Source organism: Phocoena phocoena, chromosome 2 (genome assembly GCF_963924675.1).
Source record: "Phocoena phocoena chromosome 2, mPhoPho1.1, whole genome shotgun sequence".
Classification (NCBI taxonomy): domain Eukaryota; kingdom Metazoa; phylum Chordata; class Mammalia; order Artiodactyla; family Phocoenidae; genus Phocoena; species Phocoena phocoena.
Genome location: NC_089220.1, coordinates 159,078,315 through 159,099,479, shown reverse-complemented (window position 1 = coordinate 159,099,479; position 21,165 = coordinate 159,078,315). Strand labels below are relative to the sequence as shown.

The 21,165-nt window shown below is 45.1% G+C and overlaps 1 protein-coding gene across 2 annotated transcripts in view; it reads left to right on the top strand.

Moving 5' to 3' along the window:
- The first annotated feature begins 626 nt into the window (after nucleotides 1–626).
- PDSS1 (decaprenyl diphosphate synthase subunit 1) overlaps nucleotides 627–21,165 on the top strand; it is a 46,845-nt gene continuing 26,306 nt past the window's right edge. Inside the window, exons 1-6 of one of the 2 annotated variants that reach the window (XM_065871424.1) lie at nucleotides 632–771; nucleotides 1,317–1,341; nucleotides 4,626–4,690; nucleotides 5,885–6,005; nucleotides 8,641–8,771; nucleotides 17,501–17,642. In XM_065871424.1, the coding sequence (XP_065727496.1) occupies nucleotides 632–771; nucleotides 1,317–1,341; nucleotides 4,626–4,690; nucleotides 5,885–6,005; nucleotides 8,641–8,771; nucleotides 17,501–17,642 (624 nt within the window). Of the gene's footprint in view, nucleotides 772–1,316; nucleotides 1,342–4,625; nucleotides 4,691–5,884; nucleotides 6,006–8,640; nucleotides 8,772–17,500; nucleotides 17,643–21,165 lie in introns of both variants that reach the window. The other variant, XM_065871425.1, reaches the window with a different exon arrangement.

The following is a 21,165-nucleotide window of genomic DNA, read 5'->3' as shown; positions in this document are numbered from 1 at the left end:
CAGAAGTCGAGAGACGAGGCTAATCTAACTTCTCTTTCACAATAGCCCTGCTCGGGGTTTGACTTGTTACTGTAAAGATGCAAAAGGCTGGCACTTCCTGCAAGGCCAGGTCGCCATAAGGAGCAGACGACGGCGTGGCAGGTAACACCCAAGAGAAGCAGCCGCGGAAAATGGAGCCTCCGGATTAGGCAGCAAAACAGGAACCCGATGCTTCGCGTCCTACTTCTGCTTAAATACGCAAACGGAAAGTTCATGATTGTTCGTCGGGCGCCCTGTAGCATTTCTAGATGACAGCCCGTCTAACACGGGTGCATTTTTGCGGAGACTACTGGAGGCACCGGCTGGGCGGGGTCGGGGGAGGCCGCTCCCCAGTAGGAAGATCACGCTGGTTTCTCCCGAGCCAGCGGCGGGCGGGGTTACGAGAGGATCCAGCCGCCCTACCGCCGCTCAGCTCCCTGCGGCCGCTCCTCCTCCTCCGTGGCGGGAAGCGCCCTCGGGAGAAGCGAGAAGGGGCGGGGCTGGCGAGGCAGAAGCTCTTCCGCTGCCGGCCTTTCGGATCCGGGTCCCGGCAGGAGGGGCCGCCGGGCCAGAGGCGGAGCTGCAGCTCTGCCGCGACTTTCAGACGCGGACCATGGCTTCGTGCTGGTGTCGGTGGCGGCGGGGCTGCTCCTGGAGGCCGGCGGCGCGGAGTCCCGGGCCCGGCTCCCTCGGCCGCGCGGGACTGTCCGGGCTGCGCGCCGCCGCCGCCGCTGCAGCCCGCGCGCAGGTGAGGCCGGGAAGCACGCGCCGTAGCTGGGCGCAGAGGTCACCGCACTAATGACAGCGGCGCCGCAGAATGAATGAGGGCGAGCTGCACGAGCGGCGGGCGGGGGCCGCGGGGCTGCGCTGGGACGCGACCCAGGGCTGGCGGGGCACCGAGGACGGGACAGAGCCGAGGGGTGGGCACCCCGCGCGGGGCTTCAGAGCTGTGTCCTGGGGACAGGGGAGCGTCTTGGGTGTGGGGAAGGGGCGGTGAGGAGCCAGGTCCCGGGGAAACGCAGGTGTGGCCCAGTGGTCTCCTGGGGTATGCGTAAAGTGTGGAGAGCGTCTGCAGGTGTTCCCTCTCGAGTTACAGCCAGGGCTTCGGGGGCAACAGAACTTAATTGGGATTTTAGAGCAAAAGATGCTCTGAGCGCTCAGAGATACGGAGGGTCTGCGTAGCCCCGGAATAGGCGGAAAAGTCTCGTGGAGAACGCGGGGCTGATGCTTAGAGTGGACCGGAGTTCAGTCCTAAGGTAGTTGTTTCGGAGGGAGGGCACACCTGGACGGGCTGGAAGGAGAAGAGGCCTGAGGATGTCGCAAGTGGAGAGACCTTGATTTTTAAATCGACCTATGACTTCCTGAAGCAGAGTCAGAATCTGAGCACTAACCGTGACTCCCTGACGCTCTCCCCCTGCTGCCTTTGGACTCCATCTCATTTTTCTCCCTTTCCGGTCAGTTTAGCTCCTGTATATTGACAAGTTTCTATGGCTCTGTGAGTCCTTTGCCGCACTTTGTAGTGATTAATTCCTGGCGTACCACAGGCTAGACTCGTACTGGTAAGCAAACCACGCAAGGTCTGTGGACTCACTGTCCTTTTAGAGACTTCTCCGGTCGCATAGTAATTGTATGTGTTCTCCTCTCATCCTCAAGGCTCATTTTTTTTTAACGTTTATTTGAATTTAGGACTCTTCCGTTTCAGTCAGATTTGGTGCACTTCCGTGTCCATCAAAGACCATTTCCCAATATGAAATATGTAGTATTTCTAAATGTCTACTTTGGGATACATATGCATACATAATCACAACTTATCCAAAATAGGCATTTGGAGAGAGAATGGCCGCTGGGCTAGTCTATGGATTAGACAGTAAAGAGAGAATATGGGAAAAAGAGAGTCTGCTGGGATCCATTTCAGTACTGTCCTAGCCAGCCTTCGAATAGTTCCAGTAGCACAGATGAGGATGTTATTTGGAGAGATGGATGCACCCACCACTGATGCCACTGATACGTCTTTTCTTTGATGCTCCTTATTTATTTATTTATTTTCAATTCCATGCCCATTAAACAATTATCTTAGCCACAGAAAGGGTGCTTTCCTGGAGAGAATGTGCTGGATGTCTTCCATGTCTGCCTTAATGACCACAAGGAGGAGCCTTTCTGGTAATGCCAGTACTGTGTATTTCTGATTCGTGTCAGTGGTATTTTTCACTGTAAATACATGAGCCTTCTGGTGTTTGCCTCAGGAGGCTGTGTTGTGGCTAGTTCAAGTCTGTTAGGGCCTGATAGTCCTTGGGGACAAAGAGCAACAACAATAAAGCCACGCCTGTCTCTCCCAGCACAGCTCCACTTTTCCTGATGTTTGTATGTTCTCTCAGCTTCTTCATTGGTAGTGTTCAAACGTCTTGGAATAGGACAGAAACCAGTGTGTATATGATTGTGCCAAATCACTTGTCAGTATGTCTTGATTCTTACTCAGCATTTTCTCTTTTTTAAAAAAAGTAACTTCATGAGAGGCAAGGTTGGCTTTCAGGGAGAATATGTGATGGAAAGACACAAAATCGGAATTGGGAGATGGTTGTTGCCCGTGCTAGCAGTGGCACACGAAGTGGCTCCGGTTACACCACTCCCTTTGAATACTTTCCTGTTCTCCTGAGCACCTCTAACCTCACTTTGGGAAACATTGCCCGAAGGTACTCTTTTTTTTTTTTTGCGGAACACGGGCCTCTCACTGTTGTGGCCTTTCCCGTTGCGGAGCACAGGCTCCGGACGCGCAGGCTCAGCGGCCATGGCTCACAGGCCCAGCCGCTCCGCGGCATGTGGGATCTTCCCGGACCGGACCACAAACCCGTGTCCCCTGTATCGGCTCTCAACCACTGTGCCACCAGGGAAGCCCGCCCGAAGGTACTCTTAAAGCAGAAGACAGCTTGGTTGAGTACATACCATATTAAATGTACACAGCTAAGAGCTTTACATATGATCTCTCAATTAATCTTAGCATCTCTGTGAGTAGATATTATCAGAAAGCTGTCTCAAGGTAACTACCGGGAAATGTTGGAATCTGAGCCAAGATCCACCTTCCAGGCTTTCAACAAGTCACGCTGTTGCACTGCCCAGTGGTTAAGAGCCCTCTGTATTAGCTGTGTAATTTTAACTCTTCACCCCAAGTTAGAGGTTAGGTCTCAGATTGAATAAGCATTATAATAAATCCTAAATTCGTGTGAATCATTTACGCATGAAGGCTGACAAAAGTCGGTTAAGTGTCATGTAATGGTAAAATGAAAGGATTATCACTTTTTTTCCTTAGGACATTTTAATGCCTGGGGTGTCATAAATGTCCTTACTGGTTTAATGAATATAATGCTATGGTGAAAATAGAACTCAGGACCGCCTTCTTTGGCCTGCCTGCCTGGCAAAGTCAACCTTTATTGTCATTTTAGTATGTCTAAAGCAGGGTGTGTTCACTAAAGAAAATTCAAAAAATATGAATTTTAAAAGAATAAAGCAAAAAACTCCCACGATCCTATTTATTCCAAAATAACTATTTTTAATAGCCTGGTTTATATGCTTCTAAACCCTGTTTCCTGATTTTATTTGTGTGGGTGTACACATTTTTAGTGGAATCACATAATGCACACAGTGCTGTAGGTGTTTTTTTCTTTTGATATATTGTAAACATACCCGTATTACCAATTTTTCAGACTTTTCTGAATTTCAAGTTCCCCGGCTGTATAAAAACAAGTAGTTGTGAGAGTCAAATAGTGTGAAAGCACATTGTAAGGCTTTATTACCTTTGTTTTCTTTTTCTACTGCTAAATCCATCCTTTGTCAAGATATTTTCTTCAAGTATTCTGTAAGAGCCCTTCACACATCAGATTAGTAAATTAGTAATTTTTGAAATGCCTGTGTCCCTGAATGCTTCAAGTTAGCTGCTGTATCTGTGGGTCCCCACTCCTGTGCGCAATAATTGTCGGAACTGTTTGTCGGCACCACCTCTGAATCCTTTAGAAGTCGTCTCTTGTTGTTCTTGATCTCTCAATATTATCAAAATGTGCTGCTGGGCTTGCTTGTTTGTTGACATTACTTTTCAAGAAGTACCATTTCCAAGTATATTCAGGAACAGTGGCTTGAAATAGGCAGTTTGTGTAACTGTAAATTTCTTCCTTAACATTGAAATCCTTTCTTTTTCACTGTCTGGGCAGATGCTTTTGGGATCTTGATTATTCTTTGTTTTAAACCAAGTTAAGACTTTGAAAGAGTGTAAACCACACTAATCCTTACTATTCTCTGCCCACTCTTAGCTAAATGGAAGGGAATTTCAGATCTGGAAAGATAGATGTGAATATGGAGCAGTCTTTGGGGGAAGGGATAGATTATAGATGTTTTTTATTTTCTGCTTTTTTATATTTATATTTTCTGTAATGACGAATATTGCTTTTGTAATAAGGAAAGAAAACTTTTTATTTTTTTCTAAAGTCTGCAGTCTAAATGGACAACTAAAAGATAAAGGTTACTTTTATTATAAATTATGGGAGTTTTAATTTATCTAGTGTTATAAACAAGTTTTTCACAAATATTCTTACAAGTTTCTTAATACTTTTATTTTATAGATGTCCTATTTTAGTCTTGTGAAGAGTTTAACATCTGCCTTTCCAAATATGTGTAGTATATCACGGTAAGTTTATAATCCGTATTGCAACTAAAGTTATGAGCCATACTGCCAGTAAATTTCTATTCTAAATTGTGATGGGCTAGTCCAACAAATTGGATATGCTGTTTAACTAAGTGCTACAATATCTGCTCTATGTGATCTCTGCCTTTTGAAAAAATGGGAATACATTTGTCCCTTGGTATGGTGGAAGGGGATTGGTTCTAGCCACGCCCCCACCTCAGATACCAAAATTGGGGATGCTCAAGTCCTATAATATTTGCATACAACCTACACACGTCATCCCATATACTTTATTTTTTTTAAAGGAACATTTATTTATTTATGGCTGCACTGGGTCTTTGTTGCTGTGCACGGGCTTTCTCTAGTTGCAGCGATCATGGGGGCTACTCTTTGTTGTGGTGCGTGTGCTTCTCATTGTGGTGGCATCTCTTGTTGTGGAGCATGGGCTCTAGGCATGCGGGCTTCAGTAGTTGTGGCTCACGGGCTCTAGAGCGCAGGCTCAGTAGTTGTGGCGCACAGGCTCAGTTGCTCCGCAGCATGTGAGATCTTCCCGGACCGGGGATCAAACCTGTGTCCCCTGCATTGGCAGGCAGATTGTTAACCACTGCGCCACCAGGGAAGCCCCTCATCCCATATACTTTAAATCATCTCTTGGTGACTTATAATACCTAATACAATGTAAATGCTGTGCAAATTGTTATAAATACAATGTAAATGCTGTGTAAATAGTTACCAAGCATGGCAAATTCAAATTTTGTTTTTTGAAACTTTCTGGAATTTTATGAGTTTATATATATAAATATATATTTTTATATATATAAATATTTTTTTTTCAGTTCAAGGTTGGTTGAATCCGCGGATGCGGAACCCATAGGTATGGAGGCCCAACTGTATAAAATTTAAACTCAGAACACAATGAACATGGTTTATATGTCTTTGACTTTATGGGTTCTCAGGGTCCTGGTTATAAAAATTGATGTATTGTTGAGCAAGATCAGAATTCTGTTATGTTTTTCTAAATTATAATGACCTTTTTGTATTCATGCTTAATTTCCAGCAAGCATCTGGGCTTAAATTTCCCATCATCATACTCTGCTGTATATATATGCATAGGTTTGTATAATTCTTACTTAAAAGTGAAGTTATCTCCGTAAAGTAACGCTCAGTCTCCCACTGTGTGCATTTCTGCCTCTCCAGGTTCCATCACGTGACGCCAGCAGTGTGCTGCTGTAGTAAAACACGGAGCGGTGAGAAATACACTGATCCTTTTAACCTTGGCTGGAGAGACTTGAAAGGTCTGTACGAGGACATCAGGAAGGTAAGATATTTTTGACGGTGCTGTAAAGTAATGTTGATTTCTTAGAATTATGCGCAAACAGTGCAGGTTTTCACATGTGTGCTGTGCTGTTGCAGATTTGATTCCCAAATGTCAGGTTTCAAATGTTTCTTGAGCAACAAGTGTGGGGCATCGTGGAGGATGCAATGCAAGTTACTATCCAGAGGGGGGTGATGGCAGAATTGGGAAACGGAAAAAAAAGGTACAGGCAGCACGTACACGTCCAAAGAGTCATCTAACCTTTCCTTGCCAAATCCATCACGTGCTCCAGGCCTGGTGAGGCTATGAAGCCTCCGGTGACTCCTGCTACTGTCTTCCTGTCCAGTTCTGAATATCAGTGCCAGGCTGACCCAAATAGGGCTTTCTTCGCTAAGCATTCTTTTCCCAAAATTTTCAGTGGCCCCCAGCCTCACGTGGATTCTCAGATGCTGCCCAGAAATGTTCACGTGCCCCTGGTCAGCTTCCTTCCCGTTTCAAGGTTCTGCACTTTGCCCCTGCAGCCCCCACCTGACTCTCCTGTTTTCACCACTTCCTGTCCAGTGGACCACGCAGAGGCCGTGAAGGAGGAACTCCCTGAAACGCCTGCTCTGGGCCGTTTGCAGCCCACACTGCTGCGTGCCGGCCTCCTCCCCTCCCACCTCAGTGAAGTCAGGGTTTCCTCCTTTCCAGCTTCATCCCTGTACCTCTGGTTAAGTCCCATCCCCTTTGCCTCCTTGGGGCCCTAGGAACTCCTCCTGCAATTTCCTGTTCTCCTGTCTTTATCTGCAGACTCGCCCTCTTCATTCTCTTTCAGATCCATTTTGGATGCTCCAGCTTCTTCCTGTTTGTCTTTTAAAGGACCATCCCTTGACCCTGTGTCCTCCTACCCCTTCCCTTCCAGTATTCTTGGCCTCTCTCTCTCTTTTGCCCCTTCACCACTGCTCCGCCATCGCACTGTGCCTTCCTTTCCAGCCTCTCCTCTGAAACTGCCTTTGCTTCCCTCCACCAAATCCAGTGGGTACTGCTGGTTTGTATCTTCCCGGACTCTTTGAACATTGGACACTGTTCACCACAACCCCCTCTGTGAAACCCACCTCTTGGCTTCTGCACTCTGCTCGTCCTCCTGACTCTTAGGCCATCCTTCAGTCAGCTTCCTGGGTTCCTCTCTGTCCCCTCCACCCCACCCCTGTTAATTGTGCCGTCCCTGGGGTTCTGTCGGCTCCTCTTCTCTCTCTGTCTTCATGTTTACCCATTCCCATGCTTATGAGTCCCACATAATACCTCCAGTCCAGATGGAATTTTCTCTCCTAAACTTTGCTCACTGGGCAGCTCCCTGGAATGTCCATGACTGTCTCGCACTTGGCAGATCTGAAGCTCTACGTTTTCCTACAGTTTGTTTTTTCTCTTGTTTTTCCTATTGATTGGAGGCTGCCACCCAGGAACCCGGGGAGGATCCTCGATGCAGCCTCCTCTTCCCCTCCACACCCTCCTCGTCTCGTCTGTCTCTTGCCTTCAGTCCCCAGCCTTGCTTTCCTCCTCCTGCCCTCAGCCTGAGCCAGAGACGCCCCCGTTGTGCTCCCAGAGCAGCTGCACTTACCTCCACGACAGCAGTCCCCCCGCAATGTTGTTTTCCTTCCCCCATCTAGACTCTGAGCTGCCTGTAGGCAAGGGGCTGTCCTATTTATCTTTGAAACCTCTGCGTTTATTATCGTCCTTGGCACTGAGTCAGTAACTGAGGGAGTGAGTGGCTGGCCTGCTGGACTGTGTTCACTTGAGCCCTGCTGAAGGTCCTTTGGGTCCATTTGTAGCTTCCATTGCTCCCAGGGCATAAGCTCTGGTTCTCTCCAGCAAGTCCCTGAGGGACAGATACAGTAAACACACATGCCCATCACCAGGAAGGCTCTCCCTCTTCTTCAGAAATCAAAATCCTACTTATCCTCTAATCCCCAGTCAAAGCTCATCTCCTCCATGAAATGTTCAGTTTTTCTCATCCACACTGATCTCTCCATTCTTTGAACTTTAATGCACTTAACGTACGGCATTGTTCAAGTTACCACCATATTATTCACTGAATATTTCACATTTTTTAAAATTTTGCTTTCCCAACTCAGTTGGAAGCTCCTTGCCATCAGGTAAACCATGTCTTACACTTTCCCTATGAAACTTTGGCTTGTGTGGCTAAGTAACGGCTGAGCCAGACTCTGACCCTTGCTCTTCTTTCTGGCCACGTCTCGTCTTGCAGCCCCTGATACCCACTGACCTCCTGCTTCATTGGCTCCTACACTCCCCATCTTTGTCCTCTCCCCTCCATCTTCCAAGCTGCAGCCAGCCCTGTTTCTTTCTCTCTCCAGCTGTCACTGGCCATCTGGTGCTTTCCTCCCCCAATCTGCTATCTCTTGGAGTCATGGGGCGGCAGCAGTGCCCACCCCAGCACTGAGGCCCCTGGGGGCGAGCCAGGCATTGCTTGTGGCCCAGCCACACACAGCCAGCTTTATGGCCATACAACATTGGAACCGTTTCCTACTGAGTGTTGAATTTCTCAGTTGAAATGAATACACTAAAATCAAAGTTTTGTGAAAGAAATCCCACTGACTGTGCAGTTATGATGCTGTATTGACACAGAGAAACTTTGTTTCAGGAACTATTCATATCTACAACAGAACTTAAGGAAATGTGTGAATACTACTTTGATGGAAAAGGAAAAGCCTTCCGACCAATTATTGTGGTGCTAATGGCCCGAGCCTGTAATATTCATCATAATAACTCCCGGTGAGTTATTTACTTTCTCTCCTTTATTGGTTTTATATTTGGCAAACCTTCCTTCCCAAGGTTACTGTTTAATCTCCTGTTTAAGAAGTAGCATGTATTTGAGAATTCACTTTGTGGTAGTTAGTTTCTAGCTTTGTGTTCCCAAGGTCACCCTGGAGTCTAGTCTGGGCATCTTCCTTTTCCATGTTTTTTAGTATCCGTGGAAGAACAACTTCAGCTGCAAATAAACATTTTGGAAAGAATTTTCAAAGCCACATTGAGTTTTCTCATTCAGAAGTAAAGAATACCAGGATGTATGCATACTTGTAATCATTGTACACACGAGGCCATTAGTCCAAAGGTTGATGGTTCTGAAGTCATGAGTTAGGCCTGGATTCTGGGCACCACACCCACTGCAGGGCCTGACTTCCTGTGGCCTTTGGAAACGTGCCAAAGAAAAATCTTCTTAAAAGAAGGCATTTTGACTATCGGTCTTCAACTTCTATGTTTCAAGTATGTGTAAATTTTTCAAATATTAAAACAACTGCAATGTTTTAATATTAAAGGAAAACGACAATGGACCCATTGCCATTATTTTTTAGACTCTGCCATGTTACTGGAGTGTCTTCATAATTTTTTTTGTTACATCATGTAATCTATTGATATAACCTCCAGTAGACAGTAATAGACTCATACATTTCCCTAGTGTTGAACATTTGCATTACATTCCCTTTTCTCTGTAGATAGCACTTTAAGGAATGCCTAAGGTTTGCCAGCACTAAATTTAAGGTTGCTGTCAGAACGAGTGTCAGATGTTGCTTCTTAGCACATGCTTGCCTCTGCCCGCAGCCGTTTGTGCCCCGCTGCTGTGCCTGTCCAGCTCCAGGATATGATTCCATGCTCATGGGTGCCTCCCACTTACCCTGAGACTTGCCAAGTGCTCACAGTATAGTTTGAACAAGCAGTGAAATCTCTGGCAGTGACCGTTTTCCCATCATCAGGACCACTTTCACCTCACCGGAAGGCAGGGCAGCAGAAATGCTCCCTCTGAACCAAACTTGAAATACCTCTCACATGGTCTAGAACTGGGTTTCTCAGCCGTGACTCTGCTGACATTCGGGGCCAGATAATTCTTTGCCGCGGGGACTGTTAGGTGTCTTGTAGGGTGTTTGGCAGCCCCTCCCCTAGTTGATGACGACCAAGAAATTTCTCCAGACATTGCTAGATGTTCCCGGAGGAGCAGAATTGTCCCTGGTTGAGAACCACTGGTCTAGAGATAGTGTGTGTTTATATTATTAATTTCTCAGATTAACCCACAATACAGCTCATCACCCTCACAGAAAACAAGGGAAGGAAAATATTCTGCATTGCTCACATTAAATCCTTTCAGCTGTTATCCCGAGTCAAAGTCTTCAATTTACCTCATTGAAACTGTATAAACTGTTGGTTGCAGAAAATAAAGGGAGACTATATACCCAGAAAAGGCATTGCTGGTTTAAAAACAAGGAAGTTCAATTCTGCCTTCTCCAGGGATGTTCTAGCTACAGCGTAGGGCTTGCTGAAGGCACAGTGTGGAGGCATCGGGATGCGAGTCATGACTGTGGCGTGCACTTGGGTGGTACAGTAGCCTAACGATATTATTCTCCAAGCCCCAGCTTCTTGAGAATACTTACTTCCTTAGGACCCTTTTGGATCAGGCTCTTAATAGGCCAAATATCGAGCTGTTAACTTCCAAGCCACTTAAAGCAAGAGGGGGTGGGGAATGGGGGGAGGGCCTGGGCCATTTGTGATTTTGCTTGTCGAAAGAGGTTTAGAGCCATGTGGGGCAAAGGTAAAAGATTCTGGGCAGGACCACGCAGGCCTCTGTTTCTAGCTGATGCCGCCAGCAGCCGTTCCACTACTTCACCTGCCTGCTTGCTGGTGTTGGCAGAACTGCGAGAGGCCTGCTTCATCATTTGACAATCACAGTTTAATGGCTTATTAGACATCATCGTCTTGCTTCTGAGATGTGTATTACATAGGTTAACAGTAATCCTGGAGGGGATTTTGGAAAACAGAATAGAACAGATACCTTAAGAAATGGGGGGTGGGGGAACTACCTTCTACTGAGTTTCTCTTTTTCCTGTGTTGAGCTTGTCCGTCGTCCATTATGTGTTCCCTGCTAGATCACTTCACTGGGAGTTCTTAACCTGAGGTCCGTGAAAGCTGGGGTGGGGGGTGGGGGGGTCTGCGAGCCCCTTAGAATTGTGTGCAGAAATTTTCATATGTTTGCACGCAAAGGTATACACGGCTTATAGCATATTCTTAAAGGGTAATATGGCCCCCAAAACCTTAAGGCTTCATCTTTATTTTTCTTCTGTGCATCCTGATAACTACAGTACCTGGTCAGGTAAGGTAGGATGCATACAACAGATAATCAGACTTGAAAGGTCCAGAAAACAGAGTTGTGGTGGATTCTGAGCCACGCTGCCCAGATCCCCCTTCCCTGAAGGACCCTTTGCCCCAGCTGCCGGGCCAGTGTTGCTGGTGGAGAGCCTTCAGTTCACAGCCTCTTCAAGGGTTGCCCCGGCTGCAGAGAATCCTCTCACCTTAGCCAGTCCACATCCAGGGACTGACAGATGAAGGGCCATTCTAGCTCCAGAGCACACGATGGAGTGGCTGCGGCTATGGATGGGCCTGCGCTGCAGAAACTTCTCCCTCTACCCTATCCTCATGTCTCCTCCCCCTCCCTCAGTTGTTGATCCCAAGGGCATTTCTGAGTAGACATTCTGTACTTTAAACGTGAGAGTCTGCTTTCCCGAGAACCCAACCCTCAACAGAGTTCAGCAAAACCCAACTACCTGTGGGTCAGAACTTACCTTATCAAAGAATCCAAGTCAGAACTGAGCTTTATAAAGAATAGATTCTGTGAAATTGCTCTACTTATTGACCACAACACAATTAGTGTCTCTTCTCAAACAAACCAAACCTGTCCTACTCAGAGACCTCATTGAAGGCACCTGTTCTTATCATCAGTCTTGACACCATCAGTTTCTCGTGGAAATCTTCTGGCACTGGAAAGTGGATATCACTGCCAGTGATTGGGATAACAGGCCTACTGAAGTTACATTGGGCACAGATCTGTTGATCTTGACTGTACAAACGGTCAAGTGGCATTGAATCCCGCTAGTCTAGTTTACAAAGCCAGACATTTGATTAGATAGAACAGATAAGATGCAGTTTTCACATTAGTAAATAGGTCAAGCTTCCAAATGCGATAAAACTCTTAAATTCAGAGGAAGTAACTTTTGTGATTGTCATAAAGACAAAGGAAACTGCAAAAACTTACTCTAGGGAAACTGTAACAAAACAGTCATCACAGCACCAGCTCACACGAATGATTCCTGGAGTCAGGCCGCTAGCGATTCTAGAACCATTCTTGGTTTCTGTGTGTTCTCAATCATTGAGCCAGCTACTGCTGCGGCGGCTTATGGGTTAGGAAGGTTGGCGCCACGAGAAATATTTTTGTCTTTAACCTAGGAGATGGCACTCTTGATGTGTCCATACTCATAATTAAAATGGGTCTTGACGTAAAGTCTGTAATAAGGGATACCTGCTGAGGTAGAGGAGGCTTTGATAACCAGGTGGCTGTCCATTTCATGGGTGAGGTCAGGCCCAAGCCTAAGGGGAACATCACTGAGAGCAAGGCGGCAGTGGGGCTTTGAACGTGGTGTGTGCTCACTCGTTGGCTCCCACCACCCAGGGGGAGGCTGATTCTATCACTGAAGGACTCAGCGTCTACACGTTCATCAGCTGTGCGCAATTTAAAAAACCCAAATGCTGCTGCATTCTTTTGCACCCTGGATCCTGTGGAGAAAGCCAGCCTGGATAAGCTGCAGGTCTGAGATAGCATCATGGAGTCACTCTCCACATGTCCAGGGTTTCCAAAATGCAGTGTTTCTTCAGTGGCAGGAAAATAACCAGGAGCATGAATCCTGCATCATTTACGATGCAACTTTGCAGACATCTGTTTTTATCTGGATATAAATCTGAAAGATTCAGGAGCTGCTGCTCTTGAATGTCAGTTAATTTTTCTTGATACTAAAACTGCTGATGGATTTGTTACTGTTAGGATCAAGTTTAAAACCGCTCTTCCCTCCAAAGAAAGGCAGTCTCCACTGTAGTCTGGTGCGCTTGTTTGGGTTTTCAAAGGTGAATGGCCAGTGACCAAGGAAAATGACGTGCTAAGCAAGTTGGAGCTCACAGGTATCCCTCCTGCGCTCTGCTGTCCCTTAGAAGGAAGGCACCTTTGATGTGCATGCATCAGTGTGCCAGTGAGGAATACAGGGAAACGGAACAAGACCGCAGTGGCTGGGGGCAGAGGCCAGGGAACAGAAATATTGGGCCAAGGATGAGAAGCGAGAGTGAGGGGTGGGCAGGAACGCCTTCCGTCCCCCGCGTTCAACCTGGACGCCACTGTGGAAGGGGAGACACTTCAAGGTCGTGTCAGTAATGTGGAGAAACAAGATTTTAGACAGATGAAGTAAAATCAAGTAATTTTAAGAACCAGATCACTGAAAAGGAAACATTTGCGCATCAGCAGAAGAGGATGGTGAAAGTAAGAAACTGTGTTAGGCTGAAAAATGGCCCCACAAAAGTATGCACGTCCTAATCCTTGGGACCTGTAAGTGTTACATTATATGGCAAGAAAAGGGTCTTTGCAGATATGCTTAAGTTAAGGATCTTGAAATGGGGGTGTCATCCTGGATTATCTGATGGGCCCGAAATGCAATCATTTGTATCCCTAAAGAGGGAGGCAGAGGGAGATTGCCATTACAGAAGAGAAGGCCGTGTGAAGATGGAGGGGAGAGACTTGAAGGTGGCTGCTTCAAGCTTGTGGCCACAAGCTAAGGCCCTCCAGCAGCCAGCACAACTGGAAGGAGTGAGGAAAGGATTCTCTCCTTGAGACTCTGCAGGAAACCTGGCCTTGCCGATACCTCCATCTCAGTTCAGGGAAACTGCTTTTGGACGTGTGGTCTCCAGAACTGTGGGAGAATTTCTACTGATTTAAACCACCAAGTTTGTGGTGTTTTGTCACCGGGCCACAGGAAACTGGGACAAACCCCATCGTTCACATCATATCGCACGAGTGCGGAGTGTGCCTGCTGGGACTTTTCTCTCCCTCTGGAGGTACTGCTTCCGGATGCACCAGATCTGGCAGTGCAGACCCAGGGGGGAGCTGAACACTTTCCACAGTGTCAATAGTTGAGGGACCCAAACTTGTAGCAAGTCAGCTCAGTGGCAGATAAAGATAGAATCTTAAGTGACGTGGATATATTGTTCAGCATACTGAAAACTTCAATGTGTGTACTTTTATCAGGTAACAACTAGGAGATGCAGTTCACATCCTGAAGAATTTTAGAGACAGACAGAGAGAGACTTTGTTTGCGTTTTAACTAGAGAGTTCTTCAGTACCAAACTGATAAAGTGTTCATTCGTGCCTTTAAAACTCGAGATGATGCGAAGTGTCAGAGAAGAGGAGGTCACCCTCCCATGACTGTGCCTTTCAGAACAGGGGAGACTTCCTGCCCTCCAGCTCCGAAGAGACTTGGGGAGTCGTTGGCATAAAACCTTTAAACTGGGCCCCCAAGTTTCAGGTCATGCCTGCGGTTTAGAGGCGGGGCTGCAGGGGGGCAGCAGAGGCTGAGCTTGTGTCAAATCCCTTCTCAGGAGAAGCTTCCGTTTGGGGCTTGCAGTCAGGCGAATACTCCACTTACAGAGCAGCATGTCCCCAACTTTGTGTGTCAGGATCACCAGGACTGCTGCTTCAGAATGCCAGTTCCTGAGCCCCATCGTGAGGGATCCCAGTTCCTAAGTCTAAGGAATTTTCAGTCTGTATTTTCAAGAGTATTGATTTTGACACGGTGGGCAAGAGATGATATTTAAGAAACACTAATCTCGTCAGAGTTCTCACAAACAAAGTGAAACGCTTCTGTTTAGAATTGGCAGAAGAAAATAAACAGAAGAACATTGGGAAATAGAAACAGAGCCTTCTGTAACCCAGCTGAGAACTCTGGTCTTTATACAACCTCTGTAGCTTTGGGAATAGAAACTTCTCTGTCTCGGTTAGAGTGAAACCACATTTACTATTTAAATTCTTCTGCTTCCCTCAGTTGTTGAAAATCAGGGTAACCCATTGATAAGGTTTGATATTCTTTTTGGAGGCAGTTTTCCCACACTGGGGGTTTACTTGTCATTTCTTTAAGACTTGGCATTATATATCAGTATGAATAGGAGGAAAAAGCATTTTATTTAAATCACATGTGAGCTTGGTGAAGGGTATGTGGGGGGGTCATTATATTATTCCATCTGTTTCCATCTGTGCTTGAAATTATTCATTATAAAAATGTTGTTTGAAATCTAATGAAGAGGGAAAAACCTGACTGTTGTGAGGGGCTGGCTGAGTCATCGCACGCTCTTGCAGGTGTGAAGGATGGAGGACAGAGCCACCTTTCGAGACTCAGACTCGGGGCCTCATTTTCTCCTGCTGTCTCGCCTGACTGGTTTTTCTTAGCACCTCTCCCAGAAGTTGGGAAAGTGTGGCAGCTCTTTCACAGCAGGAAGTAGACATGGTGCCCAGTTTTTTGAAGGCATGACTCAGTTCGGTACTTCGAAGATTTCATCTTCAAAACAGTGTGAGTTGTTTCTGTGATCTGTAAATTTGGGTTCCAGACCATTATGCTGTACTGTGGACACGTAGTGACAGTATTTTCCAGATAGAAGCTGGCACATGTTAACGGCTAATTGTGCAGGAAAAAGTACATCAGATAAAATGATAAAGCATCTAAAATGTGATGTTTATCCTATGTAGGGGCTGTGTCACGATGCCAAATAACTTTCTAAGCAAGAATCCTGATTTCATCAATTTAGCCATAGAAAAGGCACTTTTACATATATGTAGTCTATGAAATTTCAAGATATTTTAAGAAATCTTTGTTTTAATATCTTCAAATTACAAAAAACTCCAGTGTCTCAGTGAGTACTGCCATTTTACTGCAGCTTCCCAGCAGGACCCCTGCCTGCTGACATAGTTTGTGATAACGGAAGTGATGCCCGACCTCTAAATACATGAGAAGGGCTTAGAGGTCTTACCAGTTGTTTAAGGTAAGATCTACTATGAATGAGTAGCAAGTGTATATTTCATCAGACTGAAATTCATTGAGAAAATGTTCTAAAGAAATAGTCTTTCTATTTATGTAGAAAACAACGGTAAAATGCACATCTTTTCTTGTGCATTAAGATAGGATCCAGTAAATTTACCTGAAAAATACTTAAGGTCCAAGCTTCCTTCTATAGGGTCTGTGAGTTTCTCACAGAAGGATTCAGAACAAGCTCTTGGAAGCCATCCAAAGCTCCATTTTCTCATAAACTAAAGTAGTTTTACAGGATGATTTGTCCCTCCCCTGTTTCTTTACTTCTCCCTCCTCAGAAGAATGTGTTGTGATCCATAAGTGTTTAGAACTGTTATAATTGTGACATTAATAAATAACGTGCGGCACTTTACAGTTGATTTCTGGGCTAAAAGCAGTTGGAAGATTCTGAGGTTTAGTTCTAAAAATCTTAAGTAAGAGTTGCTGGTAAAGCACCATATTTTAAAATTACATTTCAAGCAAGACGGGAAGATAGTCTTCAGGCTGATTTAGTGTTTGTAGTTAAATTCCAGCACCTTTAGTGTTAGTTATACTTCATTTTTCATGGCTTTCTGCTGGATCTGAGGAATTGGAATGAGCACTGGCTTTTGCAGATGTTCAGATTAGGTTTTTAAAGAAAAAAAGTCACATTTCAGTATCCCTCTCTCTTTTCTCCCCTCTAAGAGAGAACATGGTGATATTTGAAAAGTAAGCTCTAGGAATAAATAAAACATTTAGTTAGCGTGTGTTTGAGCCAGGCTTCTGTTTTAGATTCAGAAAATTCAGTTGGTTATTTCTCCAGTTTGATTTTCTTAAAATTCCATTTTTTAAAATTCCCATAGATGATGATGGTGAGAATAATGATGATTAAAAAGAAATTGGCGTTCCCTTTTAACTGTAAGAGTCGCATCCAAGTATCTTCTTGGGAATGTTTCTCCTGTATTTTGTGTTAAATCTGGGAAATGAAAGTTTAAATTTCTAATGCACAGGTTAAATTTGAATTGGAATTCATATTCCAGTATGAATTATCAATTCATATTGGTAACCAATATCAGTAGCCAATTGGAATTATGAATTCCAGCTCTCTTGGTTATCAAGGTCTTCTTACTAAATATTTAAGACATTATTAAAAGCTTTGAACACAGTGACCTTTGGTTCTTTCATACACTTCTTTAGAATGCTCTTCACCCATCTTCCCCATCCATCCCTGAAATTTAATTGTAACCTAACTGTAAACTTGACCAACTGACCAAGACCACTGTTGTAGGACATAACGATGATTCTTCAGCCAGATACCCAGACATCTCAGGTGTTTATCCTTTTTTTGTTGTTAATTATACAAATTCCACTTCTTAGTGTGGTGTCCCGAAAACATAATCTTGGTGCAGGGTATCATGTGCATTTTTAAAATGTTCTCCAAATGATAGAATTGGCTGTGTAGGGAAGCCAAAGTTTTTATATAGTTTCTCTTAGAGAAATAAAATTCTTTATCCTAGATCCGATGTCCAGTTTTCACAAGATGATTGCTGAGAAGGTTATAGGCGGTGTCTCTGTTAAAAAGCATTGCTTTCTGTTAACTAGAAATGTGCAAGCAAGCCAGCGTGCCATAGCCTTAATTGCAGAAATGATCCACACTGCCAGCCTGGTCCATGATGATGTCATTGATGATGCAAGTTCCCGAAGAGGAAAACACACAGTTAATAAGATCTGGGGTGAAAAGAAGGTACGGCTTTTTGGTTTTTTAAATCTTTCTTATTAAATCCCATACTCTTTGGATTGCATTTATTTTCCAGATTTGTCTCATTATAAAGTAAAATATGGGCTTCCCTGGTGGCGCAGTGGTTGAGAGTCCGCCTGCCGATGCAGGGCACACGGGTTCGTGCCCCGGTCCGGGAAGATCCCACATGCTGCAGAACGGCTGGGCCCGTGAGCCATGGCCGCTGAGCCTGCGTGTCCGGAGCCTGTGCTCTGCAACGGGAGAGGCCACAACAGTGAGAGGCCTGCGTACCGCAAAAAAAAAAAAAAAAAAAAAAAGTAAAATATGCTTCATCAAATGTGGTCTTCCAGCTTTCAAAATAGTTTTCGATGTCTGGTCTATACACTGTGCTATATTGATCATGGATAATAGCACAGAAAAATAAACTTAGTGTTCCTGCTTCTTCACAGTTTTATATAGAATTTGGTTAAGGAAGGAGATTTTTGTAGTTATCCAAAAAGTATATTTCATGAGGAATCACGCCTTTTACTTTGGGGCTTACATTACTCAGATTCACTTTAATTGTTTAACCATTTACTAACTGCCACATGCAAGAGTTTCAAGGCAAGTAAATAAATAAAACTAATATATATATATATATGTATAAATACACACACATATTCATATACATCTGTATCAATCTCAGAGGGATACTGTTCTCCCATGAAATTTTTACCTTTTTAAATAGAAGCTTTATAATTGAATAGTTCATGTATATTTTAAAGCATATTTCCACATTATTTTATTAGCATTTCTTGAAGGGGGTGTGTAGAATGTGGCATCTTGTTTAAGGATGTTTAAATCATGGGTTGAGGAAGGGGATAAAATTCAGCAAATAAAAGGGAAGACCCACGGGCCTTCTGGGAGCAGGCATCTCCCGCCACACGTGCCCTTCCCTTGGCCATCCTGCCCATTTGAAGCACAAACAAAACATTAATGTGAATGAGTTTTCCCTCTCCATACCTTCCCAGCCCTCACATGTCTGTAATACCTGGTTCCCACCTGTTTTCTAATCGTATTCAAAGAAGAAATATACCTTCATTATTATCTTTACATGCTGGTTTTTCTTTAGCGCACATGATTTTGTTAAATCTTTTTATTTCCGATTTTAGATGAAAAGGTTTTGTGTCCTATTGACAGAATTCTGTACATCAGAATGTTGGTAAAAAAGGGTGGAGTTTCATTTTGGAGAGGCCCTGGGTAACTCTATGACATGTCCTGCAGTCTGCTGTGTCTGTTTTCAGAGCCTGTCCTTAAAGCTTTATACTTGAGCCCTTGGGCAAAGGGGGAGGATTAAGTGAACAAGTTAAGATTTTTCTCCTGACTGGTCCCCTCTTGTGACTGCCTCTGCTGTTGGGGTCCTCCATCCTTTTTTTTATTATTAATTAATTCATTAATTTGTTTATTTATTTATGGCTGCGTTGGGTCTTTGTTGCTGCGCGCGGGCTTTCTCTAGTTGCGGTGAGCGGGGGCTACTCTTCAACGCGGTGCTTGGGCTTCTCATTGCGGTGGCTTGTTGTGGAGCATGGGCTCTAGGCGCGCAGGCTTCAGTAGTTGTGGCTTGCGGGCTCTAGAGCACAGGCTCAGTAGTTGTGGCACATGGGCTTACTTGCTCCACGGCATGTGGGATCTTCACGGACCAGGGCTCGAACCCGTGTCCCCTGAATTGGCAGGCAGATTCTTAACCACTGCTCCACCAGAAAAGTCCCGGGGGCCTCCTTTGGAAGACCGTGTTTACGCTGTCACCTGCCTCTTTCAGCTGCAAGGCTGGTCTGCCCTGCATGGGGCCACCTGCTAGTCTCCCCTTTTTTGCCTGTCAAACAAAACTGCTGTGTTACCAATAAAAATCCATTCGTACAGCACCTCCTCCATGAACCCTCATTCCCCTGTCTGGGTCCCTATCCCTTCTTTCCCTTAACCCCTCACCCCAGCCATCCCCAGTGTGGCAGCTTTATTTCCAGATGCTGGAAGCTTTTGGCCTCTGGGATCCCCAGGGCCAGGAGAGGAAAGAGGCAAAAGCCTAGGGATCCTGAGCCCTCAGCTGCTAATGATGTAGGGTGGATGATGGATGTGTGTGTACCTATAAATCATAATGTGTACAATAACTTTAGATTTTATTTATTTTTGGCTGCATTGGGCCTTCGTTGCTACGCGTGGGCTTTCTCTAGTTGCGGCGAGTGGGGGCTACTCTTCGTTGCGGTGGGCAGGCTTCTCATTGCAGTGGCTTCTCTTGTCGCAGAGCATGGGCTCTAGATGTGCGGGCTTCAGTAGTTGGGGCACATGGGCTCAGTAGTTGTGGCTCGTGGGCTCTAGAGCACAGGCTCAGTAGTTGTGGCGCACAGGCTTAGTAGTTGTGACGCACAGGCTTAGTTGCTCCGTGGCATGTGGGATCTTCCCGGAACAGGGATTGAACCCGTGTCCCCTGCATTGACAGGCAGATTCTCAACCACTGCGCCACCAGGAAAGTCCCACAATGACATTCTAAATGTATATTTACATTTACATCAAGATACCTTATACAGTATATGTTATATAAAATGATTAGTTGGTAAACATACTGAACATCACTAATTTTAGATACTAGAGAACTAACAGACAATAAAAACTTGGGACTTCCCTGGCAGTCCAGCAGTTAAGACTCCACGCTTCCACTGCAGGGGGCATGGGTTCAGTCCCTAGTTGGGGAACTAAGATCCCACATGCCACACAGTGCAGCCAAAAACAAAAACAACAACAAATAAAAAAACTTAAAATGTGGTTATGTTGCAAATTCTGTGGATTCAAATTCCACACACTCTATCATTCATAACTACTCTATAACACCTATCCATATCTTTAAGTATGCAAATTAGTGTATTTGAGTACAGCATGTAATTTGGTCATGAATAACTTATGATTAGTTGCAAATACAATGCAGACGTTTGTTCCCAATCTAAAGAAGATTGGGAAAATATTGATTGGTGTTCAGTGAAAAAAATATTTTGTCCTGGAATGAGGGGCAGTGTAATAGCGTTCTAAGAGCATTGAACTTGGAGCCAAGATTCCTTGGTTTAGTTTTCACTGAGAAAAGCATGGGTTGGGCTGTGCACTGGTGCGTACTAGGTACTAGCTGGATAATTCCCGCTACATGCCCTTAGGAGTTGGGTAAATAGGAAAAATGTGGGAAGACAGCAATATCCAAGGGGTGCTGTGCTCACAGAAGATCAGAGTGAGGGATCTGAGTGAACTTCCTGCAGGTGCCGCCTGAACTAATTCTGCACATGAGTCTGCCAGGTGATGAAGGGGAAGGACTCTTTTGAGCAGAAGAAACAGTAAGTGCAAAGGCACAGCCACATAGTTTGATGGGAGAGCGAATGGTCCAGCGTAACTAAATGAATGCAGTGACATTTTGCTGGGGCTAGGGATGAAGCCAGAGGGTCAGGTACTTCTGTCTCTAGGCATTCATTTCTTCAGCTCTGAACTGGAGAGGCAGACTGGGTCATCTCTGAGA